The sequence below is a fragment of the Antechinus flavipes genome, chromosome 1 (genome assembly GCF_016432865.1).
Source record: "Antechinus flavipes isolate AdamAnt ecotype Samford, QLD, Australia chromosome 1, AdamAnt_v2, whole genome shotgun sequence".
Lineage (NCBI taxonomy): Eukaryota > Metazoa > Chordata > Mammalia > Dasyuromorphia > Dasyuridae > Antechinus > Antechinus flavipes.
In genome coordinates, this window is record NC_067398.1 from 715,437,549 (window position 1) to 715,463,078 (window position 25,530).

At 56.2% G+C, this 25,530-nt stretch overlaps 1 protein-coding gene across 1 annotated transcript; it reads left to right on the forward strand.

Moving 5' to 3' along the window:
* The first annotated feature begins 392 nt into the window (after positions 1-392).
* Positions 393-24,800, forward strand: SEC14L2 (SEC14 like lipid binding 2). The gene is made up of 12 exons (XM_051973115.1): positions 393-547; positions 5,166-5,241; positions 10,046-10,089; positions 11,918-11,977; positions 12,176-12,364; positions 13,958-14,053; positions 14,811-14,871; positions 16,709-16,792; positions 18,379-18,485; positions 18,591-18,730; positions 20,100-20,269; positions 23,368-24,800. Exons 1-12 carry the CDS (start codon positions 494-496, stop codon positions 23,508-23,510), a joined length of 1,224 nt encoding a protein of 407 aa, XP_051829075.1. The 5' UTR covers positions 393-493; the 3' UTR covers positions 23,511-24,800.
* Positions 24,801-25,530: the final 730 nt, after the last annotated feature.

Below are 25,530 nucleotides of genomic sequence, written 5' to 3' on the forward strand. Positions count from 1 at the left end.
CTCAGCATCTTTCCCGAGGGTCACCCTCCCTCCCACCGAGCCCGCCAAGGACCCTTTAGGCCTGAGAGGTGAATCGAGGGCCCCCGAGACCCCCAGCCTGACACCGGCAGAGGTGGAGATGGGGGGTCGTGATCCCTTCAGGCGAAGGGGTTCGGGGGCCCCGAGGGCCCACCGAGTCCCGGCTCCGGGCTCCCGCGGGCCGCGGCGGCTCCGGCGTCTCGGGTTTCCTCCTGCAAGATGAGAGGGCCGGGCTAGCTGATCCCCGACGTTCCTTCCAGCGTGACGTCCTCCGGTTTGGGGAGCTGGGCCTGCCCCCATCCCCGGGGCCCGTCCCCCTCCCCCCTCGCGGCCGTCCGGCCCCTTTAAGGGGCGGCGCTTGGCACCGGGCCCCCGCGGCCGGGGCAAAAAGGCTGGGAGCGGGCCGCCGGGGGCGGCGGGAGAGCGGGTGCGGACACCCCCTCTGATCGCTGGCAGGCGCGGGCTCCGAGGCACCATGAGCGGCCGGGTCGGGGACCTGAGCCCGCGGCAGGAGGAGGCTCTGGCCAAGGTGAGCCGGCTCCCCGCCCGCCCGGCGGCCCGAGGGTCCCGGCGAGTGGGGATGATGCGCCGCCCACCTGCGCGCTCCGCTCGCGCCCGGCGGCGGCCGCAGCCCGGGCGCGTCCCTTCTCCGCGCACGTCACGGCGGCTGGCGGCTGGGCCGGGCCGGGCCGGGGAGGGCAGATCGGGATGCGGAGCGGGGCGGGCTGGGATGCGGGGGGCACCTGAGCTGGGCTGGCCGGGGAGGACGGACCGGGGAGGGCTGCCGGGAGAGGGGTGGGGGGAGGGGGCGGAGGGTACCCGGAGAAGGGATGGAGAGGGCAGGCTGGGAAGTTCGCTCTTCCCCCGGCCCAAGTTCTCTCCCCCCCCCCCAACTTCTCTCCTTCCCGGCCTCCTCCCCTCCTCCTCTCTGTCCCTGTCCCTCTGCCCAGGAGAAAAGCGGAGCCCGGGGGCACAAAGGAGGCATTCAGGGCCGGGCAGAAGGTGCCTTGCCGCCCTCCCCCTCCTTCCTAGAGGCCAGAAGGAGGGGGGAGGGCTCCTCTCCCTCCGGTCTCCGAGGGGAGTCACCTCCGGATGGAGAGGAGACAGGGCCATGCCCGCCTAGAGGGCAGGGGAGAGGAAGCCCGAGGTCAGGCTGGGGCATCTCCTGGCACCGAGGCTTCCCATCCCTTCCTGAAGGAGTGGGGGGGGGGCTCTCCAGAAGCTGAGAGGGAGGAGGAGGGGCCTGCTTCTGGACCCTCAGGGCCGGCTGGAAACAGAAGGACCAGACAGAGAAGGGGATTCTGGGTGGACCAGGGACTGGGGTCAGAGGCCATAAAGGGACAGTTGCACCCCCCACCTCGGCCCCCCCCCCACTGGCTCCACTCCTCATTCAGCAGGGGGTGGAAGAGATGCTAGAAGGGCCCTAACCTCCGAGCTGAGGTCAGCCCCCCTCCAGATGGGAGGTTCAGCCCCCCTCCAGATGGGAGGGCTCCCCCAGCTCGCAGTCTGTCCTCCAGGGCCGGGTTCTGCCTTCTGGGGCCCCTCCCAGAGCTCAGATATTGCCAGCTTCCTCCTGGGGCTGCCTCTCTTTGGGGTGAGGAGGCCCCCGAGCCTTCCTGGCCACTCTCCAGCTCGCTTCCTGCTCCCCAGCCCCAGCTGAGACTTTCTTTGGGGGACGTCCCGGGTCCCCGAACTCTCCCCCGAGGTTTCTGTCTCCCCGTGGCCGACAGGGCTTGGAGGGCTCCTCCCGCCGTGGGTGCCTTTGGCCTGGGGCGGGAGGGAGCCTCCTCGGGCACTGACCTATCAGGGTCACCTGGGGAATGGGATTAGCCCGAGATTAGGAGCTGGCCCCGAGCTCTGAGGAAGTTGGCTCTGCCCTCCCCCTCCCGCGCCAGGCCTGGGCCGGTGAGGGGGCAGAATGGCCTCGGGCACCCGGGAGAGGCTCGTGCCAGAGTGGAGGTGGCCATTGCTCATTGGTTTTCTGTGTGGCTGCCCTGAAAGGTGAATGACCTGTGGGATGTGCCCCGGGGGCAGAAGGTCAGGCCAGGAAGCCCAGCCACCACCTGTGCCCCAAATGGCACCAGAATGAGTGCAAGTCCAGGAGGGCCTTCGAGAGAGGCGAGTCCACGAGCATTTATTAAGCACCTACTGCGTGCCTAGAACCTCGATAGCTCTTGTAGCAGGAAGTGTGAAAAAGCAAGGTGGCCTCTGGGACCGAGAGCTCAGTAATAATAACTGTTCTGCTCATAGACCGTAAGCAGGAGTCTGGCCTTCTCATTTCCAGCCGAGGACCCGAGCCTTCTCCCAGGACACATGACCGGACCGGGTTCTCTGCCCCCCCTTGATTCTGGGCCATCCCCAAGGAAGGGATCTGCAAGATTAGCTCTTTCTGGTCCCCATTTCAGATAAAAAAACTGAGACTAACACAGGTACCCCAAGGGCACCCAGTGGGAAGATGTGTGTGAGTGTGTGTGTGTGTGTGAGTGTGAGTGTGTGAATGTGTGGGTGAGCGTGTGAATTGTGTGTGTGAGCAAGTGTGTGAGTGTGTGTATGTGTTTGTGAGTGTGTGTGTGTCATTTGTGTGTGATTTGTGTGAATGAGTGTGTGTGTGAGTATGTGTGTGTGATTTGTGTGAATGAGTGTGTGAGTGTGTGATTTGTGTGTGTGAGTGTGATTTGTGTGTGTGAGTATGTGTGTATGTGATTTGTGTGTGTGAGTGTGTGATTTGTGTGTGAGTGTGTGTGAGTGTGTGATTTGTGTGTGAGTATGTGTGTGTGATTTGTGTGAGTGTGTGTTTGTAAGTGTGTGTGTATGTGATTTGTGTGTGAGTGTGATTTGTGTGTGAGTGTGTGTGTAATTTGTGTGAGTGTGTGTGTTTGTGTGTATGTATGTGATTTGTGTGTGTGTGAGTGTGTGTGTATGTGATTTGTGTGAGTGTGTGTGTGTGAGAGAGATTTGTGTGTGTGTGAGTGTGATGTGTGTGTACGAGTGAGTATGTGATTTGTGTGTGTATGTGTGTGAGTGTGTGTGTGTTTGTGAGTGAGTGTGTGTGTGAGTGTGTATGAGTGTGTGTGTGTTTGTGAGTGTGTGTGAGTATATAATTTGTGTATGAGTGTGATTTGTGAGTGGGAGTATGTGAGTGTGTGTGAGTGTGTGTGTGTGAGTGAGTGAGTGTGTGAGTGTGTGATTTCTGTGTGGGAGTGTGTGTGTGTGTTTGAGTGTGGGAGTGTATGTGTGATTTGTGTGTATGTGAGTGATTTGTATGTGGAGTGTGTGTGTGTTTGAGTGTGGGAGTGTATGTGTGATTTGTGTGTGTGTGAGTGTGTGACTGTGTGTGTGTGTGTGTGTGTGTGTGATTTGTATGTGGGAGTGTGTGTGTGTTTGAGTGTGGGAGTGTATGTATGATTTGTGTGTGTGTGAGTGAGTGTGTGACTGTGTGTGTGTGTGTGTGATTTGTATGTGGGAGTGTGTGTGTGTTGATTTCTTTGAAACCATTTTGGGACGGCACTTTGGCAAACTGAGAAGAGGGATGCCACAGCCGAGACAGGTACACTTGGGTGACCCTGAGCGAGTGGTCCCGGCCCCAGCTCTTTGGGACTCTCAAGTTTCAGGGCAGATACCATTTCTAAAGAACTCCTTCTCCAGTCTCAGATTTTTATTAGCTCTGTGACCTTGGGCAAGTCCTTGATCTCTGGCTGCCTCAGTTTCCTCATTTGCAAAATGGGGATAATAATCAAATTAGAGTTGTAAAGTGCTAAGCACAGAGTCTGGTACATAATAGGTGCTTAATAAATGCTTATTTCCTCTTCCCCTTCCTTCCAACTTCCCTTTGCTAGTGAAATCAAAGGTCTAGTCCAAAAAATTTTTGCCAAACTAGGACAAGCCCATACTAATGAATGAATGAATGATGCTAAAGATAATAATCAGCATCCTTGTACTTCACATTCTATGCATTCTTTATATCATTATCTCATCTGTTCCTCCCAGCAGCCCTGGGAGGCAGGGCTTGTGATGGTACCCATTTTACAGATGACAATACTGGGGAAGCAAGGTGAAGTGACTCGCTTTTGTCTGCCCGGATACTGGCGGAACAGGGCTGGGGAGCGGTTAAACCCTCCAGCTCCCACTATTCCTGCTGGGCTCCTGGTGATGGGGGACGTGGTCCAGAAAGGCGACCTCGGCCAGAGCCAGGAAAAAGTCACTCTTTGGCTTTGGGTTTTGAATCTGTCGCCGAGAGCTTTTTTCCTTTTTTAAATTTCCCAGAGCTCCTTTATTTGGGCCGGAGGCACTGCTCCTGCCTCAGAGTAGCAGAATGTTGTTAGTAAAAGGACTTTTTAAACCCCGGGGCCCTGACTCAGCTTTTGCCGGCCCCGGGACCAGCCTGGGAGCGGGCTCCTCTTTGGACCGCCAGCTCCTTGAAGCAGGTGCCGTTGTCATCCCCTGAGGAAGGGACTGTGCTGTTGTGGAGGGACTCGAAGGCCAGAAGGCCTGGGTGTGAGTCTCACTTCCGGCCTGTGTGAAGTACTTAAGTTCTCCAAGCTCTTGGATCCGTGTGGCAGGAGGTACTCCCATCCTGACCCCGGCATCTCTGTCTGCCTCTGAGTCTCTGAGGAACCTTCCCAGAATACTGTGAGGGAGGGAGGAGCCTCCCCGTTTTACAGCCAAAGCCGGCGATTGGCTCCGGTTGGAGATGCGGTTGAAACTCGTGGCATCCAGCTCTCCCTCCCCCACAAGGGACTCTAGTCAAAGGGTGTTTAGCATGGAGAAGGAAAGGCATAGGGCAGGGTTCAAATGTCGGAAGAGATCAATCAGTCAATCAATAAACATTAAGTCCTCAGCGTCGTGAGGAAGGAAAGCTTACTTTGTGTGGTAGGACCAGGAGCAATGTGAGAAGTTTGGGGGAGGTGGATTTCTGGTTCATTATAATGACGAGTGATGGAGTGAACAGTCATGGGGTAATGAGCTCCCTGCCACCGGAAGTATGCGAGCAGGGACTGGATACTTGCAGTAGGAAGTTGGCCTGGGCAGTGGTGGGTCCCGAAGTGTGTGGCCACCAAGGGTCTCTTACAGGCCCCAAAGGAGGGTCCATGGGACCATGGGGGGCGGTGCTGGCTGGAGAATGCCTTACCTTTTTCCTCTCTCCGTAGTTCCGGGAGAACCTCCAGGATGTGCTGCCCCTGGTACCCACGCCAGACGACTACTTCCTGCTGCGATGGCTCCGAGGTGAGCTGGGAGTGCGGAGGGGAGCTGGCTGAGCCGGGAGTCAGTGCGCCCCTGAAACCCGCGCCCTTCTGCTGTGCCGAGTGCTGACGCTTCCGTGTCCTTTGGGTGGCAGGGCCGGGAGGACTCCTAGGACCCGGAATGGCCACGCTAACGGGCCTCTCATGTGCCCGGGGCAGAAGGTGCAGTGTCCCGGCTGGCTCTCAGGAGGCCCTCGGGGCCAGCCCGAGTCCTTGGTCTCAGTGGAGGAGTGATGAGGGCGGGAGGGCCACGAAGCTGGTCAAAGATGGAACCTTTATTGTCTCCTTCCCAGTCTGTGTCTGTCATAGTCTGAGCCAGTCTCCTCCAGCAGTCTGCCAGGCTGCCAGTCTCCATCTGAGAATGACTCTGGCCCCCGTTCTCTCAGCTTAAATCCCCTACTACATCATCAAGTATACTGAGTAAAAGCCAATCTAGAGCAACTATATCATATCAATCTAGAGCAATTATATCATGATATCAAACTACGGTGATTTTGTCTTATCAATCTAGAGTGATATCATATCATTCTAGAATGTCATGTCATGTCAATCTAGAGTTATTATATCATAATATCAATCTAGAGTGATTACATCATGATATCAAACTATGGTGATTATATCATTATGTCAATCTAGAGTGATTATATCATATCAATCTAGAATGATTATATCATGATATCAAACTACGGTGATTTTACCATATCAATCTAGAGCGATTATATCATATCCTTCTAGAGTGATTATATCATCATGTCAATCTAGAGTTATTATATCATAATATCAATCTAGAGCAATTATATCATGATATCAAACTACGGTGATTTTATCATATCAATCTAGAGTGATTATATCATATCATTCTAGAGTGATTATATCATTGTATCAATCTAGAGTGATTATATCATCATGTCAATCTAGAGTGATTATATCATTATATCAATCTAGAGCAATTATATCATGATATCAAACTATGGTGATTTTATCATATCAATCTAGAGCGATTATATCATATCATTCTAGAGTGATTATATCATTATATCAATCTAGAGTGATTATAGCATATCAATCTAGAGCGATTATATCATGATATCAAACTATGGTGATTATATCATGATGTCAATCTAGAGCGATTATATCATCATATCAAACTAGATATATGTGAGGTAGAGAACCATCAATCCCACTGAGTTAACACCTTGTTCTAAGTATCCTTGTCTCAAATGTACTTCTCCAGAGTTCCGGCCCTCTACGAGAAGGGTCCTTGGAACCCAGAATCTGGACCACCTTGGCTGGGTAAGACTTTAGAAGGTTCTGGAGAGCTCTCGGACAAAATCTAGACCATTCTCTTATTTTATCACCCAGGAAATAAAGACACAGAAGGAAAGTGATTTGCCCAAGTTTGCATGGGTAGTGAGAGAAGCAGGATTTGAATCCAGGTCTCCAGGCTTTCAGGCAAGGAGGGGAGGCCGTGCCATTCCCCTGCTCTTCTCACTAAAGCAGGGCCATGCCCTCCCCCTGCCAGAGGGATTCCAGCAAGAGACTGCAGGAGACTCAGGGTTCCCATCAGTCAAGGCCAGAGTGGGGGCTGAGAACCAGGAGCCTGGTGACATAGTTGTGAATGGTGGGGGAGGAACAGAAGCGCTTCCAGGCCCGGAGAGCCCGGCCTGACCCACATCTGAGGGGGAGGGCCCCTGCCCCAGAGCCCAGCCTGACTCCTCCTGAGCCCTGGACAGCCTGACCCGCGTCCGAGGGGGCAGGGCCCGTGCCCGAGGCCGGGGACTGTGCACACAGCCCCTGGGGAGCCTGCTGTCTCATGCTTCTGGCTGGGTCTTCCCTCTCTCCCTCCCTTGGATTCGGGCTCTCCCATCTTGAAGGAAGGCCGTTGGCCGCGGCCCCAGAGCCGGCTTGGCTCAGCGAAGTGGGAGGGGAGGAGGGGGGCCATGTTCCCATCACCCTCTGGCCTGAGCTTGGCCGGGGGATGGAAGGAGAGGGTGGGGGCGGGGCGGGTTCCAGCCCCCTGGCTCCCAGCTCCCACGCGGCCCTTGCCCAGAGCGGAGCCTCGGCGCCAGGAGGAGGGCAGGGCGGGGAGGAGGCCGGGCCCCCTTCGGGGGTCATGGCGGGACCGGCCGAGTGTCCTTCCTGTGGTTTCAGGCAGCCTGCGATGAGCAGTTTCTTTCCGATCTTATCTCAGGGGAAGGTTGCAGGGCCAGCCCCGCTTCTGCTCTTGCAGGACCACACGAGGTTCGCTCGGCAGAACTGGAAGAAACTTGAGAAATCGTGGAGGCTCTTGCCCCCGGCATTTTACAGATGGGGAAACTGAGGCCCAGAGGGACTCTTGACCACGTGGCGGGCCCCGGCCCCTCGACTCCCTCCCCAGCGATGTTCCCTAGCCTGCCCTCCCTCTCGGCTTCCTGGAGCCGGGATAATCCTTCTTGTACTTTGAAAAAAAGTCATCCTCCTCCTTCTCCTCCCTCCTGCTGAGAGCGGCCGCCCTTTCTGGGGGCTTTAAGGCGCTCTCATCTCTGCGACTTATTTTCCCTCCTGAATTACACGTTTTATGTTTTCCTGTTTAACGCTTTCGTGGCTTTCGGAGACCCCGGGAGCCACGGTCGCTCCTCCTTCAGCAGGCGCGTGTTCCCCGGAGCCCTCATGTGCCCTCACATAAAACCTATTTCCACGGCCCTCGGCTTTATGGAGGCGGCTCCGGGGCTGGAGCTTGGAGCCGAGTGCTCGTGGTCAGGGAGACCGGCGGGGGCAGCGCGGGGAGGGGCCTCAGCTCGGCGGGCCGGGGGGAGGAAGCCCAGGGCTCCCGGGGGAACAGCTGCCACTCGCTTGTGGCGCTCGCGTGCCGGGCCCAGGCCGGACGATCTCGAGCCCCGGGCTTCCTGGCCGGACCCCCTCGCGTGCGGGCCCGGGGCTGGAACACGGAGCGGGGTTGCCTTCGTGGTGTGGCCGGGGCCGGTCCCCTGGGGCCGCTTAAGTGTCAGGCCCGGCCGGGAAGGAGGTTGGGGCTCCTGGGTGGGGTCGAGGACAAAGGCCAGGCAGAAGACCCTGGAGTTGGACCCTGCGATAAGCTCTTCCTGAGATAAGGGCTCACCTTAGCTCCCTGAGGAGATAAGGGCTGTCTCAGCCTTCCCGGGCCGGGTGGCCGGGGGCAGCAGCACTCCCAGGCTCCCCGCTCCGGCCTCAGTCCCTCAGCATGAGCAAGAAAGCTTGGATTTGAACCTCAGAGACTCTGGTCAAGCCACCCAATATCAGTTTCTTCATCTATAAAATGGGTATAATCATAACCCCGACTCCCAAAGTTGGAGGGATCAAATGAAGTAAGGAAGGCCTTTGAGGGGCTAATATCATGGCAGCCGCCCTGCCCTCCTGCCCCAAGCCCCAGAGAAGCCGAGGGCCCCTGAGGCCACCTCAGCAGGGAGGACTCGAATCCAGGCCCACCGGGTGCTGCCTCCGGCTTTGGGGGTGGCGCGGCGGCCACCACTCTCACTCCTGCTCCCACCAGCCTGTGAGCTTGGGCTCAGGTGATTCTGCCCCTGAGAGAGACTGCCGGACAGTGGGAAAGTCCGGCTGTCTCTGGGAGCGGGGGGTGGGTTCCGAGCCTCCCCCCGATGTCCTGATTGTTGGGAAATCATTTTTCAGCTGGGCCCGACTCTCTGGGACCCCGTTTGGGGTTTTCTCTGCGAGATACGGAGGGATCTGCCATTTCCTTCTCCAGCCCATTTGACAGATGAGGAAACCGAGGTGCAGTGACTTGCCCAGGATCACCAGCTAAGCAGGGTCTTCCTGAGTCCAGGGCCTCCGTTCCTCAGTGATCTTTCTCTGGGCCTCAGTTTCCTGCCCTGTCAAATTGGGCCAATTTTGCTCGAGCTTCTTACCCGGAAGGGACTTGGAGGTTTTAGAAGCAGATGTGCAGTTATCAGGGGCCTTTTCATGGGAGGGCCCCCTGTTCTGAGGCCTCCGGCAGCTCGCCCGGCGCCTTTCCCCCTGCCCCACACCTGGGAGCTGATGTCTGCTTTGGAGATAAGGAGGTTTGGGGACCCCGTTGAATGGGGTGGGTGGGGCCGGAAGGGACCCTGAGGTCACCCAGACCTTGGGGAAGCCCCAGAGGGCGTCAGCCGGGGCCACGGGGGGCCGGAGGGGCCGCTTCAGAGCAAGAAATAACGGCTGTTGTTTGAACTCATGTTCAGAGAGAGCCGGACGGAGGCCGGCGGCGCGGCCAGGTGGTGACTCCCCTGCCTTCCGGGGGCCTCGGGGAGACGGTACAAGGCGCCCTCTCCCCCCTCTCGCTGCTCCGCTCACCTTTGAGCGCCAGGTCCCAGGGCTGAAGTCCCGCAAGGAGGAAGATAAGCTGGCTGAGGGAGGAGGCCGCGGAGATAAAGGAGCTCAGGGTTCACCCGCGGGGGAGAGCCGTGATCCCCTCTGACCCCGGGGGGGGGACCTGGGCTCGCTTACGGGCCTTGCCCCTGCTGAGACCGTAAGGGAGTCGCAGGCTGGGGCTGCAGGGCGTCCGAGGGAGCGTCGGGACCAAATCCGGCTTCCGCTCCTGCCTTTCCTTATCATGCGCCGTGTCACCCCCCGATTTCACGGCAGGGGAAACGGATCTGTTCCCCGAACTCGCCCTCCTGGTCCAACCCCAGAACCGTTCTACGAAAGGAGCCCCTCAAGCCAAGGCCAGGGCGGGCCCTCTTTCCCAGGCCCAGGATGGCCGGAGGAGCGAGCAGGCAGAAGAATGGCCTCGGTCCGATGACCTCGCCGTGACTCCGTCTCCTTTTCTGTTGCAGCTCGAAGCTTCGACCTGCAGAAGTCGGAGGCCATGCTGAGAAAGGTGAGGCTCCCTTTCAGCATCTCAACCGGCCCCCCATCTTCCCCCCTTCTCTCCATCCCCCCAAAATGAGCTCTGGTGAAATCGCTCAGTTAAATCTCAAAGGCATCCGCGACCAGCGTGAATTAAGCACCTACTGTGTGCTCGCCGAGTTGAATTGGAGGTTGGTGACTATGGGGGAGGGGATGCCCAGACCCTGAGGACCCTAGTCCTTAGGAGATACTCTTCCAGGATTATTGTGGCCCCCCAAATTCGCCACCTCGCCAGAAGTCCCCCTCATCCCATTCGTGCAGCCCGGCCCCCGGCCCCCAGTCCCTTCCATTTTTCGAGCACTTAGGCAAGGCGCTTTCCTCCCAGCACCCCCGTGAGGTCGGGGGCGTCCCCTCCTCACAAACCAGACTTAAGGGGTCAGGTGACTTACCTACAGTTCCATAGTGTTAAGTGTTCCGGGGTGGCTGGGACTGGAACTCAGGGTTTTCCAAGTGCGACGACTGGAAATCGCCGGGGCCCGTGCCCCCTGACTGGGAGAGTGCGGCCCACAGTGAGGCTCCGTGTTTGTGAAGAGCAGCCGTGAAGGGACTACAGCCACCATGGGATTATTACTATTCTGGTTCTTGGGTTTGCCCTTCCCCGCTGCAGATTGCAGCCCCTCCAGTGACTCCTCCCAGTGAGTCCTCCTGGCCATTTCTCAGGGATCCTCCTGAGCATTTGGGGGGCCTCAGTCCAGCCGTGCTGACCCAGCCCGTTAGAGACATTGTATGGCATTGTATGACCGACCCTGGATTTCGTGGCCCGACGGCCCATTTAGACTGTTTTTATTATCACCGATAACAAGGCCTCGGGACGCTGACGTCTTTTCAGGGTCTTTTCAGGGTCCCTAGAAATGTTGCTCTCGTGGGAGAGGGAGGGAGCGGAGAAGGAGCCTTCTGCCCGCTCTGAGGAGATCCATGGGAAATGCCCCCATTTTTAGAGTGAACACCACTTTTCAAAGCTCTCTCCTCGTAAGGAAAGCGTCCCAGTGAGGGAGGGGCACGAGGGGGGTCTGGAGCTCAGGCGGGGAAAGGACCGAGCTAAAGTCACAGTTGGATCTGGTGCAACGAGGATTTGAATCCAGCTCTTGTGGCTCCTGGCTGAGTTGGCTTAACGTACTGCGCCGGAAGTTGTAGAGGTCCCTGTGGGAAAGAATCCTGCCCCTCTCTCCCTCCCTCCCTCCCTGTCTCTCTCTCTATGTCTGTCTGTGTCTCTCTGTCTCTGTCTCTCTCTCTGTCCTCTCTGTCTCTGCCTCTGTCATGCTCTCTCTCTTTACTTTTATCTATCTCTTTTGGTCTCTGTCTCTCTGTCTTTCAGTCTCTGTCTCTCTCTGTCTTTGTCTTTCTGTCTCTATCCTGTCTCTGTCTGTCTCTGTCTCTGTCTCTGTCTCTGTCTTTACTTTTCTCTCTTTTGGTCTCTGTCTCTTTCTGTCTCTGTTTCAGTCTCTGCCTCTGTCTCTGTTACTCTGTCTCTCTCTGTCTCTGTCTTTGTCTCTGTCTCTCTCTCTCTGTCTCTGTCTCTGATGTTATCTCTCTGTCTCTCTCTTTACTTTTCTCTCTTTTGGTCTCTTTCTGTCTCTCTCTGTCTCTGTTTCAGTCTCTGCCTCTGTCTCTGTTACTCTGTCTCTCTCTGTCTCTGTCTCTGTCTCTGTCTCTCTCTCTCTGTCTCTGTCTCTGTTGTTATCTCTGTCTCTGTCTTTACTTTTCTCTCTTTTGGTCTCTTTCTGTGTCTCTCTCTGTCTCTGTCTGTCTCTGTCTTTGTCTCTCTATCTCTGTCTCCATACACACTTGTGTTTTCACAGCATGTGGAGTTCCGGAAACAAAAGGATCTTGAGAATATTATGAGTTGGCATCCCCCGGAGGTGAGGAGGATGAACTGCAGCCCCCAACCCTGACCACCCCCAGCCCCGCACCCCACCAGTTCCCAAAGGGACCGGGATACTAGAATCCTCTGTACAAAAGCTGGGAGGCCCCCGATTCCCTTGCTCCCCCGGGCTCCCTCCGCAGCCGGGCCTTGCTGGGGACCCTGAGGGCCGGCCCGCTGCCCCGTCTCCGTCCAGGTGGTCCAGCAGTACCTGTCCGGGGGGCTGTGCGGCTTCGACCTCAACGGCTGTCCCGTCTGGTATGACGTCATCGGGCCCCTGGACGTCCGGGGCCTGCTGCTGTCGGCCTCCAAGCAGGACCTGCTCAGGACCAAGATGAGAGACTGCGAGATGCTCCGGCTGGTGTGTGCCCAGCAGTCGGAAAAGGTGGGTGGAGGTGGAGGGGAGCGGGCCCCCTGTGGCCCTGGGACTGAGCTGCACCAGAAAAAGCCAGTGGGTCCACAGGCATTTATTAAGCGCCTATGGTGTGTCGGGCACTGTGCTTGTGCTCTGGATACACAGAAAGGCGAAAACCCAGGCCCTGCCTTCAAGGGGCTTACAATCTAATGGGCGAGAAAGACCGGGTGTCCTAGCCTATAGAGGGAAGGTAAATCTGGAGGGGAACACGGTGGGGGGACCCTGGAAAGGCCTCCGGAAGGTGGGCGGGAGCTGACCCTGGAAGGAAGCCCAGGCTGAAAGGGGAGGCCTAGAGCATTTCAGGCGCGGGGCACAGCCAGGACAGAGGCTTGGAGGTGGGAAATGGAGCAACACATGGAGGGACGGGTGGTGTGAGGGGCCGCGCTAGGAAGGGCGCTGACCATCAGGCGGGGGTGCTCTAGTTAATCTTGGTGTCAGCGTTCACGAGGGCTGGATTTACTCTTCACTCTCAGGGACGTGTTACTTGGCAAATTGTCTCTTCGCTTTCTGGGAGACTCTGAGGAATCAGACTCAGGGTTCCAAGACCCCGTCTGATGAGGTTTAGGTTTGGGGAACCCAAGTGAAATCGGGGTTTCTGGTGGTCAGGGAGTTAAATGAGGTCTAGTGGTAGGTTCGGGGTCCAGAGAGTCAAATGGAGCTCCCCTGAAACCCCTGAGGATTCGGCGCAAGGGTGGGGAGTTTTGGGGAACCCCCTTCTGGCGGCGCAGAGGCTCCCTGTAAAGGAGCTTATAGAGCCGAAAAGCTAGATTGATAAAAGAGGTTTATTATGGGGATGGGGAGTAAGATTCTGGTTAAGGAAATAGGTGCAGGTAAAGAGAGGATGGCCCTGGAAACAGTCTTCCAGTGGGCGGAGACCCTTGGCGGGCCTAGCATAGAGCTGCCATGTTTGGAACCTCTGCAAAGAGACGATTTCAGTTTGGTTCTTTTTATAATGAGAGATTTAGCTAAAGGGGCCCGTGGGCGGAGTCCCAAGTTGGCTCAGATCGGTGGGGGCTGGGACAGACCTGGATCTCCCTGGTGAATCAAAAGTGCAGGTTTAGGGCATCAGCCAGGAGGGGCGGGACTAATCGGAATCACAAATCAATCTGAAAGGAATCACAAATCAGTTTCTTAAAGGGACCACAACCTGCTTTACTTCCAGTTCTGACATCCCCTATTCTAAGGCCCCTCCCAGCCCTGACATCCCCTGTTCTAAGCCCCCTCCCAGCCCTGACATCTCCTGTTCTAGGCTCTCTCCCAGCTCTGACATCCCCTGTTCTAAGCCCCCTCCCAGCCCTGACATCTCTGACATCCCCTGTTCTAAGCCCCCTCCCAGGCCTGACGTCCCCTGTTCTAAGCCCCCTCCCAGGCCTGACGTCCCCTGTTCTAAGCCCCCTCCCAACCCTGACATTCCCTGTTCTAAGCCCCTTCCCAGCCCTGACAGCCCTTGTTCTAAGGCCCCTCCCAGGCCTGACATGGCAGGACCCTGAGAAGCAGGTAAAGGAGAGGAGGAGGATGCTGCATTAAGCTTTCTAAGAGGCAGTTTTGTTCCGTCTCCCACAGATGGGGAAGAAAATCGAAACCATAACCATGGTGTACGACTGTGAGGGGCTGGGCCTTAAGCATCTCTGGAAGCCTGCTGTGGAACTCTATGGAGAGGTAAGAGAACCAAGGCTTCTAGCTTCAGGTCTGACGGGCTGCAAAGGGGAAAGGAATAAGCATTCATTATGTGCCAACTATATACCAGGCACAGTGCTAAGCGCTTTACAAATATCCCATTTGTTCCTCACAACAACCCCAGGAGGCAGGTGCTATTATGGTCCCTGTTTTTTCAGTGGAGGAAACTGAGGCAAACATAATTGGAGTGACTTGCCCAGGGTCACACAACTAGCAAATCCCCGCTTCTGGATTTAAACTTGGGTCTTCCTGACTCCAGGCCACTGGGCCACCTCTACGTAGTGAGTTCCCCATCCCTGGGGGATTCAAGTCGGGGCTGTATAAGCATTTGATACAATGCAGGGGATTCTTGTTGAGTAAAGGCTGGGCCCGGATGGGACGCTCCCTCCCAGCTGCAGATCTAGGGTCTGGATCTCACGTTTCCTCACGTATAAGAGGAAGGGCTTCCGAGCTCTAGATCGGGCCTCTGACACTTGTTTCTCACGGCCATAGTTGAGGCAGGGGGGAGGGGACGGTCAGCAGCTTCATTTGTAGACGATGTCCAGCCTCTGCCCCGGCTGCCCAGGTGGAGGCCAGGGCTGGGGAGCGGGTGCAATGGCGGTCGAGTCTCCCTCGCCGGCCCTGTCGGAAAAGGGGCAGGAGGACTCTAGATGGGCTGGAGCGGAGGCCTTCCTAGGGAAAGAAAGAGGCTACGAATGTAACAGGTCTCTTCATTCTACCTTCAACCCACCTCCCCCAGTTCCTCTGCATGTTTGAGGAGAATTACCCAGAGACCCTTGGACGCCTCTTTGTTGTGAAAGGTAAGTTGGGGGTCTTGAATGGTGAGGCAAGTGGGAAGGAGATGTGCAGAGGTCAGTGAAGAGGAGGCCTAATGGATGGGCCTAAAGTTAAAACTTGGCTACCAGGGGGTGGTGAGCATTGGCTATCAGGTTAAAACTTGGCTACCGGGGGGTGGTGAGCATTGGCTGTTGGGGTGCTCACTGAGGGACTCCTCATCCTCATGCCCTTCCTGCTGAGGACTTTGGTCATTCAACAGCATTTATTAAGCACCTGCAGTATACACCTCACTGTGCTAGACACAGAGATGATCAGATTGCAAATCATCTCATGTTTGAAAAGACCTGAGTTCAAATCCCATTTCTGACACATATTAGCTGTGAAACTAAAGAAATCCCTTTTCCTGTCCGAGCCTCAATCTTTTACTTTGCAAAATGGAGATAATCTTTGCACTTTGTACTTTGAACCCAAGGTACTGGGTTCAGCTGATCTATTGGGTGTGATATTCAAATTATATAATGGCTACAAGGTAATCTGTAAACCTTTAAAGTGCTTTAAGAACCATATTTGGTGTTGGAGATTCAGACAAAAAGAAAATCAGCTCTGACCCTAAGGAGCTTACTTTCTGTAAACCCTCACAACATTCTAGAATAGATCAACCAAGCAATAAGCATTTATTAAGCACCTAATGCGTGCCCGTATGCTGCTGTGAGGAGAAGAGTAGGAAAAAAAAAAAGCAAAACAGTGTCTGCCCTTAGAAATTTACATTTTATGAGCAACCTCAATAAAAGGGGATGACTCAGGCAGTCTATTAATGAAACTAGCATTTATTAAGCACCTGCTGTGTGCCAGATGCTGTGCCAGGTCCTATGGAGGGAAGGGTAGAAAGACAAAAATGAAACAACTCCTGCCCTCTTAATAAAGAGAACCAATTGATCATTAATGAAACTGGCATTTATTAAGCACCTGCTGTGTACCAGACACTGAGCGAGGTTCTGCAGATTCGAAGAAATCATGAAACAGTCTCGAGGAGCTCCCGTGTTGGGGATGGGGAGGAGTCAGAAGACAATGTGATCTTGGATAAGGGGAAGGGGGAAGGCCCAGGGGATAGAGAAGGTCATTAATCCTTGAAGGGACCTGGGAAATGAGGAGCTGGGGAGGGAGGAGGGAACAGCTTGTGCAAAAGTGGAGGTGGAAGATAGAATGTTGTGTACAGGGAACGATTGGAAGGTAGGAGAGTCTTGTGGGGTTGGTGCTGGCCCTTAAATCTAGAGTTCGGAGGGGACCTTGAGGTCACTTAGGGCAACTTCCTCAGTTTTATTCAGATGAAGAAACTGAGGTTCAGGGAGAAAAGGAGAATCTTTGCTGCCTTTTTGTTGTCTAGCCTCTAGAGGTATTAAAGAGAGTCGGGTTTAATACAGGTTGACTTTAACAGTTTGGTGGATGTTATATCCCAGGACTTGCAGGTCGGGAGGGGAATGGGAGCTGTTCCCTGCCACTGTCGGGGGGACAACAGAGGGCTGGGAGGGATCACGAGGGAAGAGAAGAGCCCCTGCCGAGGGGAAATCTAGAAGATTCCCTGAGGACATTGACCCCGGCCTTCAAGAATGGGAGGGGAGATAGCCCCCTGCTGGTGGGGAGGGGTAGGACAGGAGAGATGAGCCGGAGGACTTGTCTGGTTTGCAGGATTGTGGGAGGGGAACAGGAGACTGTGGCCTGCCTGAGGAGGGGATGGGAGGGGGACAAGGGGGGGAGGCCAAGGCTTTCTACCTGGCTTCAGGGACGGGAATTGGAAGGAGGCAGGCAGCTGCTTCCTCTCTGACCCGCTTCCTGATTTCTTCCTATGTCTGTCTGTTCTAGCTCCCAAGCTATTCCCTGTGGCCTACAACCTTATCAAACCCTTCCTGAGTGAAGACACGAGGAAGAAAATCATGGTTCTGGGATGTGAGTAGCGTCCCCCTGCCTCAACCCTTGACCTCTCCTGGTCTTAAGAGAGTCCACTAGATGGCTCAGTGGATAGAACCCTGGCTTGATATCAGAAAGCCCCGAGTTTGACGCCGATCTCAGATTCTCCCTAAGTGAACCTGGGCAAGTCACTCAGCCTGATTGCCTTAATCTAGCGGGGAAGGAAATGACAAACCATTCTGGTATCTTTGCCAAGAAAACCCCATGGACATTATGGTCCACTGAGTCAGGAAGAGTCATCCGTAAGCGAATGACAACAAGCATCGGGGCTTGAAGGGCCACAGAGCTGAAACCGAGCCGAATTGGCTTCAGAAAATCGGCTTGGAAACCTTTGGTTTTTTCTGCAGTTCCTTGACTGTCTGATGATTCTGGCCCATTCAGGAAAGAACCATGGCGGGAAACGTTTCCGTCTTGAATTGGTCCTGCTGCCTAGGTGATGCAAGCAGGGGATGCTCTGTCCCAAGCCCTTACCTCTCTTCCCACTCCCCGTGGTGATTCAGCCATTTATCCTGAGCAGCGTTTATGAAATGCCTCCATCGTACCTCACCCTCTACCTGGCACCGGGTGTGGGCAGAGACAAAATGGAACCAGTTCCTGCTCTCAGGGAGCTCTACTGGGAATGGGTGGTGAGAACATGTACGTAGAAAAGAAAATACAAAACTCTGGACAGAGAGCTGGGCACAGATGCACCTTCTGTCCACGGCCAGGCCTAGACTCAAGACCTTTCCGATCAGAAGGCGCTCTCCCGAGCTTGGGCGTTTCTGATAGAGTCTGGGCCGCTTCTGGTCAAGATGAAGCTGAGGGTGAAGAATGGGCATAACCCAGAGAGAAGGGGCTTTCCGAAGGTGGGCGAATAATAATAGCTAACAATTCTCTGACACTTTAAGGTCTACAAGGCACTTTCTCATTTGATCCTCACTACTCAGGTGAGGTAGGGGCTATTGTGATCTCCATTTTATGAACAGGGGAAACTGAGGCAGGGAGACGTAAAATGGATTATCCAAGGTCATGTAGTAATTAAGGGAATTGGGATCTCCCCCACCAGCCCTCTCTCTATCGCACCACTTAGCATTGTGGAGCCTTAAAGGGTCTCGATCAAGAGCCACCTATCAGGAATAAGCCTAAAGAGGATCCCTGAAGCTAGCAGGCCGTTGGACCAAAAGACCTTTGAGGCTCCTTCCGTCCCTGAGGCCTCTGAGGTTCTGTGGTTTCTTATAAGCTAAGAAACTGGGAGGCAGTAAGGTTGTAAGGTGGGTAAAAACAGGCTTTGAGGAGGCTGGCTAATGGGACGAGGATAGGGCCAGCCAACCTTTCTAGCCCTGGGAGCAGTTATTGCCTCAGCTTGAGATTTAGCGAGCCAGCTTTTTGGGGGGAGGTCTTAGGTTTAATAAATATTTATTAAAAGCCTATTACAGGCCAAGCACGTGCCTGACAGGTAAAAGACGGGACCGCAGGTGAAGGGGGGAGGGGAGACACCTGTGGACAAACGAACTAAATAGGGACCCACTGCAAATAATGGCGCCTCTTCCCGGGGTGAGCCTCCTGTCTCTTCCTCTCTCCACCAGCTAATTGGAAGGAGATTTTACTGAAGCACATCAGCCCAGACCAACTGCCTGTGGATTACGGAGGCACCATGACGGATCCTGACGGAGACCCCAAGTGCAAGTCCAAGGTATGGGCCCCGCGGGGTCCAGAGGGGAGGGGGAGGGGTAGAACTGGGCAGGAGTTCTCCTTCCCCTCCCGTCCCCCCCCCACTCACCCCCTGGGCTCCCTGCAGATCAACTACGGGGGCGAAATCCCCAAGAAGTATTACATCCGGGACCAGGTAAAGCAGCAGTATGAGCACACGGTCCAGATCAGCAGGGGCTCCTCCCATCAGGTGGAGTACGAGATCCTCTTCCCGGGGTGTGTCCTCAGGTAAGGGAGGGCCCAGGCCCTCCGGGTGCCCCTCCCACCTTCCCTCTGCAGCCCTTCAGCTTTAGCAGGAGCTCAGCAGGGAAGGATGGAGCTGACTTCTTCCCAGAAGCCATCTCCTCAGTCCTTTAGTTCAGCCCTGACATCCCTCTGCTTGGAGACCTCCAGTGATGGGGAGCTCACTATCTCCCAGGGCTGTCCTCTGGGGTAGAGCTTTCTTCTGTCCATCCCAATTCTGTCTTTTTGCAGTTTCTACCCATTGGATCTGGTTCTGCAGATCAAATCTCGGCAGGCAGGCAGGCGACGAGCATTTATTAAGTACTTACTGTATGCTGGGGGCTGTGCCAAGATCCTTTTCTCCCCAATAGCCCTTCAAACACTTGAAGAGAGACACCAGCACTTGGCGCAATGCATGGCACACAGTAGGTGTTTAATAAATGCTTACTGCTTGAGCAATCATTCCCAGATCTGTCTTTTTTTCTCTGACAGGCATTTCCAATTCCCTCAGTCCCTCTTCTTGTGGCACGATTTCAAAGTCCCTTCCCATTCTAGGTGCTCTTCATTCATGTCCTTCCTAGACAGTGGTCTCTGGAACCCAGGTCTGAAAACCCTGGGGGGAGGGGAACTGGAAAAAAATCCACATGGGGTCTGACCTTCCATCAGACCTTCTGTTTTGTAGATATACTGATCAAGCCACAAACATTTATTAGGCACCTACTGTGTACACGAGGAAATAGGTTAGGCCCTATAGACACATTTTTAAAGTCCAACAGTCCCTGCTACTAAGGATCTCGCTTTTTATTGGGGAGGAGGAGACATGCACACATATATAATTAGATACAAAATATAGGCAAATTAAGGGCCGGGGCTAGACCTGAAATCGAATTGATGCAGGGGCGGGCCAGTGCCTCCTCTGCTGCTTAATGGTCTTGGCGAGTTGGTCCGAGCATCAAGAGGTCAAGCTCTGACCGGGGTCACAGTGGGGCATATGTCAAAGGCAGGACTCGAACTTGGAGTTTGTCGGCTACAAGGCTAGCCTGGTACAAAATAAATTAATAATAATTGGGGAGGGGCAGCAGAGGGGAGGAGACCCTAGCAGATGGTCCTCTGTGTTAATTTTTTGGATGACCTTGTTATAACTTGGAGGCCCAATAAAAACTCTGTTCATCAAATTGATGAATAGCCAGTCTTGGGTCAGAGCAATTGACATTTTGAACCCAAGTGCAGGAGTTGACATTTATTGCCATGAAAAGTCCCCTGGTTAGCTTGGGGCCCAGATTCGGGTCTCTCAAGCCAGACCAAGGCTGTTGGCCCCAGAAAAGGCCTGGGTTGGGAAGGGGCTCGTGTGACTGGGATCCGTGCCCGCTTGCAGGTGGCAGTTCATGTCGGATGGGGCAGACGTGGGCTTTGGGGTGTTCCTGAAGACAAAGACTGGTGAGCGTCAGAAAGCAGGCGAGATGACCGAAGTCCTCCCCAGCCAGAGGTACAATGCGCACCTGGTCCCTGAAGACGGGACACTCACCTGCGGAGAGCCTGGCATCTGTAAGTGTTCCTCTGGCCTGACTTAAGTAAGACACCTCCTCCCAGGGGGTGCCTGGATTTAGCACAGAATGATAGAATTTCAAGAGTTAGGAGGAGCCTTAGAACAGGGGACGTCAGAGCTGGGGGGGGCCTTAGAACAAGGGATGTCAGAGCTGGGAGGGAGCTTAGAACAGGGGATGTCAGGGCTGGGAGGGAGCTTAGAACAGGGGATGTCAGGGCTGGGAGGGAGCTTAGAACAGGGGGTGTCAGAGCTGGGAGGGAGCTTAGAACAGAGGATGTCAGAGCTGGGAGGGAGCTTAGAACAGGGGATGTCAGAGCTGGGAGGGAGCTTAGAACAGAGGATGTCAGAGCTGGGAGGGAGCTTAGAACAGGGATGTCGGAGCTGGGGGGGCCTTAGAACAGGGGATGTCAGCGCTGGGGGGGCTTAGAAGGGGGAGGGTGTCAGGACTATGGGCAGTCAGGGCTGTAGACTATCCATTTCTCATTTTATAAACGGTAAATCACAAAGTTCAGGTCCTCCCCCTGGTGGAAGTAGCGATCACTTGGGTTACAGCCTCTGGAGCTGGCTAGAACTCAGGGCGGCCCCTCGGGGCTTTTGTTCTGCCGGGGTCACATCACTGGGTCACATCACTCAGACCCGGCGCGGGGGATCATGTGAGCCCCGGGATCCCTGGGAGCCCAATTAGGAGACCTTGAAGCTGCAGGTCCCTCGGCTTCCCTCCCCTCCTGACAGGATTGGAGCCAGGCCCATGGGGAGAGGGCGGGGACGAGGGACGGGGAGAGGGGAGGGGCACAGGGGAGATGGCAGTGGCTGCCCGGGGGAGCCCAGAACCTCATCTCCATGGCAGCCCCGATGGGGGCGGGGCCAGGTCTGCGCTGGCTCCTCGCCCTCCTCCTCCTCCTCCTCCTCCGACTCCTCCGGCCTGTTACAGAGAGTCTGTTCTGCACAGGCGTCCATCGCCTCCCCACGAGAGGGGCCGCCGTCTTATTGGGGGGAGGCCAGCCCCCAGGAATCAGTGAGTGAGCATTAGTTAGGCACCGACTGTATGCAGACGCTGAGCTAATTTCCGGTGCCCGGACATCCCTCTAATTTCAGCCCCAGCACCCCACGGCCCAGGGGCAGGACGGGGCCGGCTGCCCGCCCCCTTGGGCTCAGTTTACCCGGAGCAGGTGCCGGCAGGGAGGGAGGTTGGAGCGCAGCATCAGCTGCAAGGGGCGGGCCTTCTCCACCCCGCCCCCTGCCAGGCTAGGGGCCCTCCCCCGGCAGGCCCGACGCTGAGACCCGGGAGCCCAGAGACTCGTCTGCGATTGCGCGAGCGGAGGAAGATCCCCCCCCCCCTTCCCTCACTCTCCCCCTTCTCTTCATTCACTTACTTTTACTTACTTGTCTTCTCCCCTTCACTATTCTCGCTCTCGACATTGTTAATTCGGATTCACTTCTTCATTCACTCACTATTCATCCACTTCACTTATTCATCTACTTCATTCATTCTACTTCACTTCATTCATTCACTTCACTCATTCACCTGCCTCGCGGACCCCCGCGGCTTCCAGGGGACCGGCCGAGGGCTTGTTGCCACCGCCCCTCCCCCCTTTCCAAATCGGGGACCTGGTCCCCTGGCGATGGATCAATCGGCAGAGGAGGAAGCACGCAGGAGAGGGAGGGCGGGGTGGGAGCCGGGAGCTCTGGGTTCCCGTAGCCCTCGGGGGCTTCCTCAGTGAAGTTGGCAACTCAAGGTCAGCTTCTGAGAGCAGCGCTGTCCTGCCGTGGGCTTTGGGGGGTGGGGGACACAGAGGGCCGGGCCTGGAAGCAGGAACCGCAGGAACTAGGAGTGAGCCTGGTCACTTTGTGCCTCAGTTTCCTCATCAGAAAAGGGCTGCTAATGGCACCTACCTCCAAGGGTTTGTTGTGAGGATTAGGAGAGACAATGGATAAAAGTTCTCACTTAGCACAGTCTCTAAAACATAGTTAGTGCTAAAAAGCTTGTTTCCTGCCTTCTTGCTTTCTTTTTTTTTTTTCTTTTATAATAGCTTTTAATTGACAGAACCCAGGCCAGGGTAATTTTTTTACATTATCCCTTGCACTCACTTCTGTTCCGATTTCCCCCCCCCCTCCCTCCACCCCCTCCCTCAGATGGCAAGCAGTCCTTTACATGTTAAATATGTTGTCCTGCCTTCTTTCTTCTCTTCCTTCTTTCCCTCTCTCCTTTCCTTCTTCCCTTCCTCCCATACTTTCTTTCTTCCTCCTCTTTCCCTCCCTTCTTTTTCTCCCTTCCTTCTGCCCTCCTCCCTTCCTTTTCTTTGTTCCTTCCTTCCTCCCCATCTCCCATCTTTCTTTCCTCTCTCCCACCCTTCCTCTTTTCCTCCCTCCCTTCCTTCTTTCTCTCCCTTTTTCCTTTCTCCCTTCTCCCCTTCCTTCCTTCCCACCTCCAAGTCTCAGTTTCCTCATGTGTCAGACTCCATCTTCAGGGTCCCTTCCGGTGCTAAGCCCAGGCCCCAGCTCCCTCAGTGTCCGAGGGGGGGGTGGAGGGCCACTGGGACTGAAGGGATGGAGGCTGGGGACTTGCTGCTGGGGCTGAGTGAAAGAGCACTACTCCCACATTAAGGGATGTTCCAGGCCGGGGTCGCTCTGCTTGCCGGCGACATGGCCCTCGGCCCCGGGATTACAAGGAAACCAGTTATAGGACGATCCGGCGATTAAAATCCGTATTTTTAAAGTGAAGCCCAGTTGTTTAAGGGAGATCTCGCCTGTACCAAAGGTACCAATTAGAAGCTAATTCTCCCGATTAATCGAGGGCCTTGGAGGCACCTCCGTCTCGGAGGGCCCAAGACCCTCAGATTCAGTTATTTGGCTCCATTTCTTCATCTGTATAATGGAGACGACGGCCCGCCAGGCTTGGACCAAGACAAGGTCACAGGGAAAAGCTTTAAAAACTGCCTGGACTGCCGTGTTTCGGCCCGTTCTCGGTGCTGCCGACCGCAGGCCTCCCGGTCCCCTCGGAGCCGAAACCGAGCGATAGTCCCGTGTTCGGCCCCTTCTGCTGGCCCGGCCTCCCGAGGGCCTCGCACCCGACCTCTCCCTCTCTGCCCCCTTGCAGACGTCCTGAGGTTTGACAACACCTACAGCTTCATCCATGCGAAGAAGGTCAGCTTCACGGTGGAGGTGCTGCTCCCGGACAAGGCCTCGGAGGAGCGGCTGCAGCAGCTGGGAGAGAAGGGGCTGGCGCCTTCCCAGCACTGAGGGCCCCGGCCGTCCCGCCTCGGCCCCCGCCGCCCCCCGGCTCCCCCCTGCCTCTCGCGGCTGCCCTCAGCCCAGCCTGAAGACGGGGTGAGAGGGGGTAGCTTGGGGGGCACAGAGGGGCCGGGCGGCTCAGGGCAAGTCCCTTCCCTGCCCTCCCTCTCTGCCCCCTCAGGCCTAACTCGGGGTCCCCAGGGATGGCACTGGGGGCTCCCTCCCTCCCTCGGTTTGTGCCAACCTCGGTTTCTGTCCCGAGCCGGCCCCCCAGACTGGGCAAAACCACCGAGCCCGGTGGGAGGGGGGCGCCATTGGTCACCAGGACTCCGGGCCTGGACCCTGAGAAGCACATTCGCTCCCAAAGGGAGGGCAGAGGGGGCTGTGTCCCCCCTTTAGGTCTCCGGGCCCTGGCTCGTCCCTCCTGAAGGAGATGCAGGGCCTCCTGGGCCGGCTTGGCTTAATCTCTAATGAAAACTGATCATTAATCCCGAGAGCTCCCGACCCGAGGCCCTGCCCCCCCCCCAGCACTGCCAGCCCCTGTCTGTGGCCGGAGACCGCGGCCCGGCCCTCGGGGGGCTTCTAGCCTAGTAGCTGCACTAAGATAAACTCCCCGGCTCTACCAGCCCCAGATGGCGCCCCGAGGCCCGGCCTGTCCAAGCCCCTCAGGCCCCCTTCCTTCTAAGGAGCAGGAAAGGGCCCCGGTGGGGGACTGGCCTCCGCGTCCTGCTCGGGGGTCTTCCCACCCCCCTTGGCGAAGGGGCGCAGTGGCTGGTGGGAGCGGGCTGGGAAAGCCTTGGATGCGCAGCTGCCGCAGCCCGGGGCACCCGGCCAAGGCCCCTGGGAATGAAGGACCGTTCCCCCATTCCCGTAGGGGGGCGGGGCCGGAGCGCCGCCCAGCGGCCGAGGGCCTATTTCTGGGGGCTGGGAGGGAGGGTCAGGGCTTCCCCTTCACCCTCGGAGGCTTTGGCCCCAGTGGGCAGAACCGGTGGGTAGCGGGTAGGACTGGTAGCGCGCAGACTTCTTGCATTGATTTAAGGGAAACGAGCGACTTTTCTAACAATACGAGCTGTGCGGGACGGGAAGGTGGGGATGTAGGTAGTGAGCTCCCCGTCCCTGGAACTATCCCAGGGGAGGCGGGACACCCGCTTGGCCAGGGATGCTGCAGAGGGGGCTCTTGCTCAGGGACGGGGATAGACGCTTTCAGAGCCGGCTCCCCCGGAGTCGGGGGCCCTGGGTGGGTGTTTCGGTTTACAAAGATTCTGTTAGGAAAATTAACCAATAAATAAATCTATGTGATTCAGGCTCTCCAGTCTTTTTTCTTCCATGTTGTACCGACCGCCTTCCTCTGGGGGGCGCCAGAGAACTCCAAATGCTGAGCTCACCCGCCAAAGGACGGATCCTTCGGCCTCGGTGGGTCTATTAATGAGCGGGTGCGCCTGCGCACCGAAGCTCCTGCAATTGGATGGACTGGTGGGCGTGTGTTCCTACCATGTCTACTAAGGGCAGCAAGTGTGGCCTTCCAAGTGAGGGCGGAAGTCCCAGCTACGTCCGGCTGTGCCGCGGAGGTGGCCCCACGTGGCCTGAGAGGGTCTAGGGACTTGTGGTCCCTAGTTGGTTCAGCGCGAACCCCGAGGGGTGGAGAGAGGGGGGAAGCGAGCTGGACGAGGTCACGTGGCTCTAGGGACTGTCTCCGAATTCCATTTTGGGGGTTGGGGAACCCCTCTGTCGTCCCCAAGTGCCTCCAAGGCCCCCCTCCCGCAGTTCTGGAGCTCTCGGAGGAAGAAGGCCTTCCGGCCCCCAACTGAAACCTCCTAATCCATGGAAATCCCGTCCTGAGCCCCTTCGTCTCCCACCGTTCCCCGAGATTCCCCAGTCCCCCTCTGGATGCCTCCTCCCCGCCACATTCTCTCCCGAGTCTTACCCCAGTCCCATGGGAGGGGCCTAGTCCGGGCCCCTCCTCCTTGCGAGCCCCCAGTCTTCCAGTCCCCCCGCAGTCCTGGCGGGATCGATGACAAGGTTTTATTAG

Bases quoted from the DNA above. Each gene is read 5' to 3' on its own strand.
- SEC14L2 (XM_051973115.1), top strand. From the start codon at position 494: ATGAGCGGCCGGGTCGGGGACCTGAGCCCGCGGCAGGAGGAGGCTCTG. The intron at 5,242-10,045 runs GTGAGCTGGGAG...TTTCTGTTGCAG, and splicing joins CCTGCTGCGATGGCTCCGAG to CTCGAAGCTTCGACCTGCAG. The intron at 10,090-11,917 runs GTGAGGCTCCCT...GTGTTTTCACAG, and splicing joins CGGAGGCCATGCTGAGAAAG to CATGTGGAGTTCCGGAAACA.